Raw genomic sequence first — 11,631 nt, forward strand, 5'->3', positions numbered from 1 at the left:
TCAGAATCAATGCATCGCTACCGGAGAAGAGAAGCAAGCATATGGTACCTATAAGATGTCAGGGCAGCATGGCATTTGCATTCACTGTGGCAAACAAGGCAGCCATCTGCCTTCCAGCTGTTTCAAACGTCAGAACAACAACAGGAACAATACTGGAGGCTTGTCTTGTGGATTCTGTAAGAAGAAGACGAACCACGAACTTGCAGACTGCCCAGAAGTGAGAAAATGGACCGAACGAGCCGACCAGATGATTGAAGCTGCATTGGATGCGGCCCCGTACTGCCTTTTATGTGGCAACGCGCACGAGTGGAAAAAGTGCAACTACAGCAGTAAAGGGCGGCGCGTGACGGAATTTCGCAACCAGGCCACAGCGGTGCTGACAAATTGGCTAGTACGTTCTCCTGTTAATACAGATTCCTCGCTGCAAAACGTATCGTTTTGCGGCTACTGTGAAAGCTTCTGCGACCACAATACCGCGACCTGCACCGAATCAGTCAAGGAATATCAAGAAGACAAGCAGAGTTTTCTGTTGGCTCGTTTTGGCAAGGTTCTCGGTTCTGATAACTACGACAAGTTTGGCCAAAATCCCATGAGGCCCTTGGTGGAGAGGAAATGCCAACTATGCCACACCGTGCTCCCTAAGGTGATAAATCTCGGAGGTCATCAAGACAACATGATCGTCCACTGCACCAATCCAAGATGCGGAAAGCAAACCGTTCTTCTGGCCGACAACAGAGAAGACGGTCGCAGCAGGAACAACAATACTTCGGGCCGCAAAAATAGTTATTGGAGCGATTTCAACCCCAAAGGGTATTTCGCCCGCGCACTTGGGTATGACTGGTGGCCGTTTTTCACGGGCCACACCGTAACGTGCACAGCCAAAGGCCAGCCCTACTATGATGGCGGCCCAATGACAACCGCGCTTGCCCGCCTACGTCCCAGTGTGTACCCTAACAACGGTCTTTGGACTTTCAACGATCCAGGAAACTTCCAACCTTTCTTTCCTCCCGCGTCGTGCCAGTTTACGCGCCAGGACATTAATGCCAGGAACCAGTCGAATAATCCTGTCAAAAACACACGTAACGGCCTCATTCCCATGTGCGCCGGTTGCGGTCTCTGGGGCGCCGTCGTTGACGAGGATTATGATATCGTGATGATACAGAGCGGCTCAGATATGGAAGGAAACCTAGCCGGCGCCGGCACCGGCATTATCGTCTTCGAAAACCCGCTTTACAAACTCGGCGGGCGCAATAGCCCCGGGGAGACACATTATATCGCCAGAGCCCAGTGCGACTGCACGATCAAGTTTGGTGTAGCACCTAACGTTGTGTGGTGGCCTAGTGAAAGGTAAAAGACACTGCCGCCTGTGCAACCATCTCCGGCAAGATTTTAGCCACTACGAACGTAGCCGTGTGGGGTGGCTGCATGCTTCTTTGTCTCTTTGAGAGCGCATCCGTTTATGGTACTTAACAGGTTCTTTGTTCCACGATACTATCAATAAGAGGCATGACTGGGATGATTTGCCACCCATTCCATAACCTGCATGCATTATCCATGCTAACGCACAAAGGAGAAGTACTCCGTCACAGGTTCTAAGGGCAGCGGGGCGAGCTGATAGTGACGCCAAGGAACGAACCCTAGCGTGTTCGCATGTTTACTAGACAGGAGCCTTCACATGAATTCAAGCTTACAGCATCCAGGGAGAGGAAAAACTTTTGTCTACGCGCGGTTGAGTCGCACCTGATCTAAGCGCAGTCCCTGATATGTCTCTCTCTTCGCTCTCTTTTACCACATCATCTACTGGACCCTGGTCATAAGATAGTCACTTCTTCTCAGCCTCCTTCTTCGCGGGCTTCTTAGGGTTCGGGTTGAGGCCCCATTCTAGCTTCCTTGGCTTCATGAAACTCTGCATGACCTCGTCCGTGACCTTCGATCTGCGTTCCTGGAAGCCCTTGACGTACTCCTGCATGAGCTTGACGCACTCCTTCTTCATCTCACCCGTTAGAATCTCTCCCTTCTTGTATCCGTCGTAGAGTGTCTTCAACTTCTCATCGTCATCCTCGAAGTACGTGATGTATTGATACGCAACATCGATGTCCGGGTTACCACCCAGCTCACGGTGAAGCTCAAGGGTTTCCTGGCCACCGGAGAAGGCGTGGCTGTTGATCTTCTTCTGGATTTGCTTGGGGGTATCCGACATGAAAATAGCACTGTTGGGGTTGCTGGCGCTCATCTTGCCGCCAGCGCCCTGAAGGGCAGTCAGGAACTTGGAGTGGATAAGCGCCGGCTTCGGAACGGGGTGCTTCATGCGGTGTGAGTTTTCGCGCACGAGACGGAAGTAAGGATCCTGATCAATGCCGCAGGGGATCAGGCAAGGGATTTGAGCGGTCTTCTTGCTCCGGAAGTCGGAGTTCGGGTCATCGCCCCAGATTTCGGGGTAGGAGGTAGCAAAGGCGGCGACGCACTGGAACATGGGGAAGAATATGCGGCCGGTGTTGGTGCTGAGGGGTAAGTAGATTGGTATGCATACGCGGTAAAAATGCAGAAGTGTCAAGGGCTTACCTGCCGTCAAAGCCGAAAGCGCCGCGGACCTGGTTGAAGGTAACAAGCTTGGAGAACTCCCAGGCATTGATCATCATGTGGCCACCAGCGTATCCGATGTGCTTCAGATCGCTGTAAATGAAAGTCTTCTTCTGGTCGAAGCCGAGGGCAATGATATCCTTGGCATTGTCGCGGGCGCACTGCATGGTCTCCTCAAAGGTCAGGTTATCCTTGAACAAGGCTTTCTCGTCGTCCGTCAACATGATGACGAGCGGGCAGTCGAAAGCCTCCTGCAACCATCTGGTGAACTCGAAGGGGATCGTGTGGCCAATGTGCATGCTGTCCGACGAGGGACCGCGGCCGGTGTAGAGGAAGAAGGGACGGCCTTGCTCGTAGTAGTTGAGGATCAGGTCGAAGTCGCGGTGCGAGAAGAAGAGGCCGCGCCTCAGCCAGCGGTGAGGCTTCTTGCCGGTGACGCGCTCGAAGCGCTCGAGCAGCGCCTCGTCGATCAGCTTGGTGTTCCACTTGCTGGGGCAATGTCAGCGCGAGGCAGTCGGAAAAGACAAGGAAGGAGGGCAGTACCGCGAGATTGCCTCATAGTCGAAGGCCAGAGTGTTGCCCTGCTCGTCGACGGCGGCAGAGACGTCCCAAGGGTTGATTTCCTGCTCGGCGGCCTTCTTAACAGGCTCGGTGGCCGTCTCGGCGAGCGAGAGGGCGGCAACGGACGGAGGCTCGCCGGGCTCGTTGGTGGGCTGCTTTTCGGCCATGGCTGCGATTGAAGATGGGGAGGTGGGCACGGTGGGGAGAAAGCGGCAGATTTGGGCGCGGAAGAGTCACAGCCGCCGCGGGGTGTTCTGTTTTCGAAAGCCACCACGTCGGGCGCCACATGTGGCTGGTGCGTTCCCCGCTCGGAGGTTCGGCGTGATCTGCCCGTGTCTGGAGACCATCACCAGAGCGTGACGAGCCATTGGAAAGCGAGCGCCAGCCCTTTGCCGCCTGGTCCCCGCGCTCCATCCATCGCCTTTTATCCCGCTGCGCGTCCCTCTCCATCTCAATCCCACCCCAGCCCGAGAATGCGAAGACGTTCACGATGGTGAAGTTCTACGACAGCTCCTACAGCTACGACTACTCTTTTCCCGCCGTCACCCTCGCCTACTTCCTCCGCTACCCGAACCCTTACTCGACCCATGTGCTCTCCACCGATGTCATCGAGCGCCGCTTCGATCCCGACACCCAGGAGCTGCACACGGTGCGCCTGCATCTGAAGCGTTCCAAGCTGCCGGCCGCCGTGCTGAAAATCCTGCCGCGGTCGCTGCTGGGCGCCTCCAGCGCCGGCGACACCCAGAGCTACATCCTCGAGCACAGCGTTGTCAACATCCGGGAGGGGTGGATGGACACTGTCAGCCAGAATCTTGAGTGGACTGGGGTGCTCAGTGTCGTCGAGCGACAGCTCTTCCGCCGCCCAACCGACATCTTCCGCAGCAACAAGTGCGAGAAGAGTGCCGCTGCCCATGGCCTGCTGGACTCTGGTCTCAATGAGACCACGGAAGTCAAAACATCCGTCACTCTGCACTCGAAGATCGGCGAGAACATCCGGAAGAGGCGTGCCGCCAAGGCTGCTGCCGATGCAAAGGCTGCCGAGCTCGACGAAGAGCAACCGCCCAAGGTTGGCTTCTTCAAGTCTTGGTCCACCGCCTCAATCCAGCGGTCCATCGAGCTCATTGGGCTCAAGCGTGCCGAAAAGAGCCAGCCGAATGCCAAAGAAGGCATGAAGATTGTGTTGCAGCGGATGCGCCAAGGCGGACTCGTCGCCGTGTTGGAGGGCATGCGCCAGGACCGCGAGAAGATCCTCATGGGACGCAACGCCAACGACGTCAACGATCGTTCATAACGTGTATAAAAGAAAAACCGGAAAAGGGGCCCATGGACAGGAGTTGATTTTCAGCGTCGGCGCTCAGGCAAATCGGGCTTCTCTTATTACTCTTCTTGACTAAGCTCAGTCAGTGTATTTCTCATTGATCACTATTTTGGCATGTACAGTACTCGGAATTTGGGGCGCAGAATAGGCGGCCCCAACTGGCAACGAAAAGCATCTCCATTTCTCGCACTGCTCTTTTTCCATTCTCCCCCATCCCGCCCTTTTAGTGTTACTAGGCCTGTATTGGGTCACGTGCTCTTTTCGTCAGACTTTTGTGGCGCGTGCTTTTTCCACCCCCTGCGGTGCGCAAGGGTGTACCGTTGTTGACTGCTCCTCCGTTTCTCCTGCCTCTGAGGTGTCAGCGGTAGCTTCCCCCTCAGCCACGCCCCAGGCTCGGTTCCCCGCCAGCGTTCCGTTCCGGTAGGAGGTCCGGACTATCACTGACTCCCCTTTCCCCAACAACCGCTCCTCCCCTCGTCACACCCCCAGATTCCTCGGTGCTGTCGTTTTTCTTCCACGTTTACGCACAATAAATTTTGATTGCGCATTGCTTTTGCTTCCTTCATCCTAAAAATGTCTTCCATCGTTAGAGGCGTTCCTAGGTTATTTCTCAATACTTCTCGGAACGACAGGCATGCCCGGGCATTTTGGACTACATACTGTGCAGGCACGTCAGTCCTGGGTGCCTCGGCATTTCTTCACGATTTGAGCAAAGATGTCTCCACGTCACCAACTTTAACGTCGCCCTTATCTTACGCCCACTCTCGACCACACAACAGTCGCCCACTCGATAAACGCGAGCCATTCGTGGTTCATCCGAGCTTCATGCTTCATCTTTGATCATCGGCTCTCCAAAGGGGGGTGCAGATGTCGCAACGGAGCAACCGTGAAGAGCCGAAATCTTCCAGGTGCCTGTCTGCTGGAGTTGGTGTACTTATTAAGCTTTTCGTCCGTGGGAGCTCATTTCGAAACGTCACTCGACCATTGACCATGAGGACTTCAGCGGTATTCTGGGTGCGCCCGATCAGCAAGCGAAACCCCTTATGACCTTTCCGCCCTGTAGTTCAACGCTACAAATATGTTTTCTGCACCAGTCTAGCGGATGATTCATCCACGAAACCTTCAGCTTTGTCTGCTTCGACTGCATTACATCACCTCCGCACGCCGCCATCCGCCATGCATCGCGGTAAGTCATGACTGCATCTGCCCAATTTCCCTGTGATTATCACCTACCGTCAAGGTAATTCATGGTTTGTCCTAATAATCTTTGCGGACAACTTCACATATCTTCTGAAGGGATCTCTCATCATGGGCGCAGTTTTTCATATTCGGAGCAAACGAAAGATGACTGACCGAAACATCAGAGTGCACACATCAAATTACAGGAAAGGTTGTTTGGTGAGACCTTGTCCAAAGATCGAAAGACAACTATACCGTACACGAGCGTCAGACGACCCGCTTCATGAGTTCTATTTTTTTTTCCTTCTTGCTCGATATTGAGCGTGGGTTTTCTCTCTTGGCTGGGGCTGCTTCAATTAGATCGAGGTGTTTGTATTCACTCATCAACACAAGCCTGTCAACTTCACCTGGATTGCATTGCTAGTTTTCACTTCAACATTTCCACACCGCGTTGTCTAGTAAATATATACTCTCACGAACCCCATGTCTCCTCCCGACAGCGTCCAGTCTTTCAAGCACCATCAGATGTGAGCCTTCCCGTCGGAATTCAGTCCCGGTTCCGATATTCCATCTCCAATGTTGCCTTCTCTGCTTCTGAACCGACTGCCTCAGAGTACTTTGGAGGCGGCGCCATCGCAGTGACCGGAGGTGGCAGTATCGCGTCAGCATCATCGGCCCGGGGCCGATAGACCGGTGGCGGCGGCAAAGCATTTGGCGAGGGGGCACGCACTGTGCTGGTATTGACCGTTGGGAGTCTCACCCTGCTGTGCTTCCTCGCTGATGCCAGCGCCACCTTCAACCTACTCCTTCGCCGGTATTCGAATACAAAGATGGCGACGAGGATTGCGCCAACGATCATGCAGATGATCAGGAGCGCCCACCATTCCAAACGGTCGTTGGAACGGCCGCGCGGCGTCGGAGTGGGAGTAGGAGTGGGCGTGGTCCAGGAAAGAGCGATTTTGGCCGTGCTGCAGGACTCAGACGCAGATTTGCAGTAGTAGCCGCCTTGGTAGTCGATTGTCGACCCGTAGTGGCGGCAACAGCTGAAATCATTATCAGTCTCGTAGCTGACCATGCCGATGGTGTGCCGGACCTGACCGGACAGTCTGTTGGTGGTGAGACATTTGTTAGCGATGGAATGGAGCAGTACATATGAAGTTTGCACGAAAAACGCTACACTATTCTTACGTGGCCAGTAAAAGCAAATACCCAGACGTAAATGTGAGTTTCAAGAATACACAAATACATCCAGACATTTGATTCGGCCACCCACCTAAGGACGATGCTGGGTCCTTCATGGGTAAGATTCGGAAAAGACTTACGCGGAAAAGCTCCCGTTGTATACTAAATCACCGTCCACGCTATAGAGATTTTCGAACGGCATCGTCTGTAACCCGGCATTGTTCACGACCTTGAGGTTACCATGGACACGCATGAGCGACGGCGCAATAACGGAATCGAGGCCGTGGCTGTCGCTGATGATCAAGTCCCCCTTGACCTCAACCAGCTTGGGCAGGTCCAGAGAGGACGGCAAGATCGTAGCCCCACCCCAACCAGGGCGTTTTCCGACCCCACTGACCAGAAGGTCATTCACCCACTTGAGCTCCGGGAAGGATATCGCGACCGATGGGGCGTTGCCGAAGATCTCGAGCGCGATGCTGACGCTCTTCAGGTCCGGTAAGGTAATGTTCTTCATATTAGCGTTGTCGCCGATGTAGATGTACTTGCCCGCCTCAACCTCGAAGACATCACTGGGGTCGTTGATTTTGGTGTCGTACAGATAGAGGTCTTCCACGCCCTTGAGCTTGGGATTGCTGCCACTACTATTGAAGAGGACATGGGCCCAGTGGACCTCTTTGACCGTGTGCAGGTTTGGCCAGCTTATCCCATCCCACTCAACTGAGCTGGAGCTGATGAAGAGCCCGTCGAGCTTCTTCAAGTCGCCCAGGTCGATACGATCGAGCTTTTCGGCACCGTTGATCGTGAGGCTACCTTGTATCTCTTCGATACCGTTTAGTTGGAAGGTGCCTTCCATGTCTTCTGCCACGGCGAAGTGGCCGGTGACGGTAGGGCATGGCGCTGAAGTATAGGTAGCCGCTGTCGCTGCGATCGTCGAGGTCGTGGTCCAGCTACAAGGGCCTATGCGAATGTCAGAGCTTTAACTTTAGTTAAGACGAATACGTGAGATAGACGTCTTGCTTCGAATACAGCTACTAAACAGAGCTTTCCTTATAAAATGGCACACCCCCCTTTCCCCCTCACACCTACTGCATTACTTTGCGACACAGGGTCGGATCAATTGTGACTCACCAACACTGGTATATGCGGCAACCGCGGGGGCCAAAAGTGCTATCTGAGTGGGCGCTTGCAACTGCATCGTGGAACTACTAGTGAGCTGGAGAAATTTGAAATGGCTGTAAGCCAATTATCCGTAGTCCATAGAGAGGTTGGTTGGTGTAAAGCTGACTCGGGTGCGAATGTCAATGTTTATGGGGGTACCGGTTCTTTTAAGTTGTGTTCTATGGTGGACTTTCAGCCTCGTGGGACAGGCATGTCAATCCTTCCCCGTATTCCTGATCTTGGGAGGCGATAAACAGCCTTGCCGTACATGCCGCTTACCGGATGGGCAGGATTGCTGCCCATGCACAGTACGGGTGGTGTCCCAATATTATCCATCCAGTGTGCCTTCATCCGGTTGGTCTACGCATCGGACTTGGCAGTTGCTGTTCTAAGTGTCCTTGGCTGCTTTTACCAGAATGTGTGATGTGAGCAATATTGTGCGGCGAGATATGCAGGTCAAAAGAAGGTGGTGTCTTCTCTGAGGCTTTGGTAGAGCTTGACCTTTGCTTGAATGAGGAGCTCACATGACTTGCTGAGCCGCTTTACCCGACTTGGCAAGTGAAATGGCCAGGTGCGAGACAGTCATGTGGCGATGTACTTGCGCCAAGAGACAGGCAGCCATGTACAGCCCCCTCTCGCAGCCGATGGCTAGCGCGAAGAATAGCAGGGCTTTAGAACATAGTGTAACTGTGCCCCAGCTCTGCCTTAGAAAAATAACATATGGGGGTAGCTAAAGCTATCGTCCGGAGGTATATGTAGAATTAAAAATTCGACATTCTCGTCCGGACGATAGCTTTAACTACCCATGACATGAGCAAAAAACAAATCCACGCTAGCAATCGGCTGCAAGAGGGGACTGTATGTCAAGCCTGTTTCTCAGTGGCGCAGGGGCCAATCGCTACAGAGCCTCACACCACAATACCGATACGACCGCCGAAGGCTGCAAGCAGTTGCGTTTGGCGTCTTGGAGCCTGTTCCTTTCAATATTTTCTCTTGGCGTGCATGCAAATGAAAGTTCGCCCCCACGTAGCTAATGACGACGGTGTGCATAGGATAGCATTATGGACGGAAGGGACGAGGCTTTTGTTTGGACGTCACTGTTCGGACTTGCTCTTATCACAGCGACTAGCGGAGTATTTGAACCTTTGGAATACGAAGGATGTTGAGCTATTTGACTAGAAAATTAGCAGCCTTCTGCGCTTTTGCCTGCAACAATTGCAAGCCTTGCGGGTCGCATTACTCCGATGTATTCAGTAGTCTCGACGACAGACCCCGATGTCTCTGCTCTTTCTACATGCTGACCGCAACCTTGTCTGTCATGTATTTCTTGATGTTGCCAAGGAAAAGGCTGCAGATGATTGAAATACCGCCAAACGCTATGGAAACATAGTACACATACGGATACTAAGGTGGTCAGTTTGAGTGGATATCAAAAGAGAATAGTCGATATTACGTACCGCGTAAGCATACGTCTCTTGCCCAGCATGAACCAAAGTTTGAACCTGCGCGTCCGTAATGTTGGGGAACTCGTAGAACAAGTCCAGTAACCCGGCAACCGTAATCTCGACGACCTTCTTCAAAACCTCCGGATCCTTGGTCTGTAGTGTTACAGCTGCGGTTGGAACGAGGATGAGATCTGCCGCGGCGTGTGCAAACTTCTGGGCAAAGACGTTATAGTATATGCAGTAACCAATGGCACCTCCAAGCACGCGGATGGCCAAAGTCAAGGCCGTCACTGTTGCGATCAACTCATCCGGACAGATGATGTTGGTAATGATGCTTGCTGGAACAACGATTCCTCCGATTCCCAGGCCGGCGATGGTGAGGACAACGTAGACGAGCCAGATGTTGTCGGTGCGCAGAGCAGCCATAGCACCGCCGCCCGCCGTCATGAAGATGCAGGATCCGAGCATCAGGAGGCGGATGTGGCCGCGCGTGTAGGTAAGTAGGGCGAGAACGATGCACGCGCCAGCCAAGATTGAGAACCCGAGGGTGATGTTGCGGACCCCAACGGCGGTTGGCTCATGCCCATACTCATTGTAAGATTGCGTGGGCCAGAATAGCAGGACGGAGAAGAAGTTCGCGCCGGAGATGAACGTAATGACTGGAAATGTCAGTAAGAAAACACGACGAATTTGTCCGTGAACTTACTCAGGGTCAACAACAGGATTCTCGGCTCTCGCTTGATACTTGATGGAAACATCGGATAAGCCGCGAACTTGGCCTCCCACACAACGAATGCAGCGACAAGTGCAGCACCTATGAGTAGAGGCGCCAAGGTATGAGCCGAAGTCCAAGGGTAGTTGTAACCTCCCCATTGCAAGCCAGCCATGAATAGTAAAAGCCCGGAAATAGACAGGAAACCGCCAACGTAGTCAATTCGCTTCAGAACCTCTCTCCGGGAGAGCCCAGATGTGTTCGAACGCGGAGGAGGATGGTAGAAGACGAAAGTCAGAGCCAAGCCGATGAAGGCCCATACGGCGCACCAGAGGCCTATGTAGCGCCAGCTACCATAGTGAGCCACCCACTGTGCCCAAAGCACAGATGGGCAAAAGGGCACAATGGTACTAACACAGTCAGGCGCCCTGCAACACCAGCATCGAGCGAAGCCACTTACAAAATCATCCAAGCGTTGTATTTGCCTCGTTTCCTGGTTGGAGCAATTTCGGAGGTCACAGCAAGAGCAGTCAGTTCCAGGATACCAGCTCCAATTCCAGCTAATGCCATGCCGCAAATAAAAATGTTCATGGTGTGGGATGTCGATGTGATAATGTTGCCGATGATCAGGAAGATAGCTCCCATGATAGCGGTGTATCGTCGTCCGAATAGGTCGGAGAGGGATCCAACGAAAGGGCAAACGGAGGCCAATGCCAGCAAATTTGCCAGGACGAACCAGATCCACCTATCAACACCACCAATGTCGCCATATATGTAAGGCGGAATGGCACCATAGAGGTAAAGTGGAATCTGCGAGCCAGTCCAGAGGAAGGCCATGGCAACCAACGGCATGAAGCGACGAACCGTCATCTGCTCTGGGACTTAGTTCGACGGGCCAAAGCACCAATGCTGGGACCAACCTTGGGATCATCATCGGAATCGAGTGGTGGCGATGCGCTCTCTACCTTGGCAACATCTTCAAAATAGCACGTGTCGTTCTTCTCGGGTGTATCTTTGTTATCCATGGTCAGGGAGACTGTTGAAAGAAGGCTGCTGGCGATAAGTCGATGAGCGGCGTCTACTTATGTACATGTCAGGGCAGCTGAAGTGCGTCGTTGTTACCCCGCAGGCGCCTTGTGTACGACCAGCCACGAGGCGGTCAGACGTCGGACGACGAGCTTGGGTTGTGCAAGCTCCGTCGCAATGGCAAATGCGCGTGTACGGATCGCGTCGACAACCGAAACCCCACAATCTGCACGCCGCCCCAGCTTTCCAACCCCGCAGATGGCGGAAATGGGGCGGCCTAAAAGCCCGGCGATACGGAAATATAGCCAGATAAGGCAATTCGGGTGTCCTGTGGCTGCGTCCAGGCCGAGAAGGAAAGGCTTAAGCCCATCAAGACTACGCAAGAGTCTTCGTTGCATGACAAAGTGCCGAGGCTGGAACGGCATCTTCCACTGCAGGCCTACCAGCAGTAACCGCCGGGGCCACAACGA

The 11,631-nt window shown here is 53.5% G+C and overlaps 4 protein-coding genes across 4 annotated transcripts; 1 reads left to right on the forward strand and 3 right to left on the reverse strand.

The window, feature by feature from the left end:
• Positions 1–1,822: 1,822 nt before the first annotated feature.
• LTHEOB_2428 (Tryptophanyl-tRNA synthetase) lies at positions 1,823–3,308 on the reverse strand (the record flags this gene model as incomplete). The annotated part of the gene is made up of 3 exons (XM_035511239.1): positions 1,823–2,501; positions 2,563–3,069; positions 3,124–3,308. The coding sequence occupies 3 exons, from the start codon at positions 3,306–3,308 to the stop codon at positions 1,823–1,825; spliced, it is 1,371 nt and encodes a 456-aa protein (XP_035364137.1).
• Positions 3,309–3,427: 119 nt separating this feature from the next.
• LTHEOB_2429 (MSF1 domain protein) lies at positions 3,428–4,432 on the forward strand (the record flags this gene model as incomplete). Its single annotated transcript, XM_035511240.1, has 2 exons — positions 3,428–3,436; positions 3,608–4,432. The coding sequence occupies 2 exons, from the start codon at positions 3,428–3,430 to the stop codon at positions 4,430–4,432; spliced, it is 834 nt and encodes a 277-aa protein (XP_035364138.1).
• A 1,753-nt stretch (positions 4,433–6,185) lies between these two features.
• LTHEOB_2430 (GPI-anchored cell wall organization protein ecm33) lies at positions 6,186–8,015 on the reverse strand (the record flags this gene model as incomplete). Its single annotated transcript, XM_035511242.1, has 3 exons — positions 6,186–6,744; positions 6,961–7,777; positions 7,949–8,015. 3 exons carry the CDS (start codon positions 8,013–8,015, stop codon positions 6,186–6,188), a joined length of 1,443 nt encoding a protein of 480 aa, XP_035364139.1.
• A 1,253-nt stretch (positions 8,016–9,268) lies between these two features.
• LTHEOB_2431 (Fungal trichothecene efflux pump) lies at positions 9,269–11,160 on the reverse strand (the record flags this gene model as incomplete). Its single annotated transcript, XM_035511243.1, has 5 exons — positions 9,269–9,382; positions 9,436–10,082; positions 10,130–10,545; positions 10,596–11,005; positions 11,056–11,160. The coding sequence occupies 5 exons, from the start codon at positions 11,158–11,160 to the stop codon at positions 9,269–9,271; spliced, it is 1,692 nt and encodes a 563-aa protein (XP_035364140.1).
• Positions 11,161–11,631: the final 471 nt, after the last annotated feature.

This window comes from Lasiodiplodia theobromae, assembly GCF_012971845.1.
Source record: "Lasiodiplodia theobromae strain AM2As chromosome Unknown scaffold_6, whole genome shotgun sequence".
Classification (NCBI taxonomy): domain Eukaryota; kingdom Fungi; phylum Ascomycota; class Dothideomycetes; order Botryosphaeriales; family Botryosphaeriaceae; genus Lasiodiplodia; species Lasiodiplodia theobromae.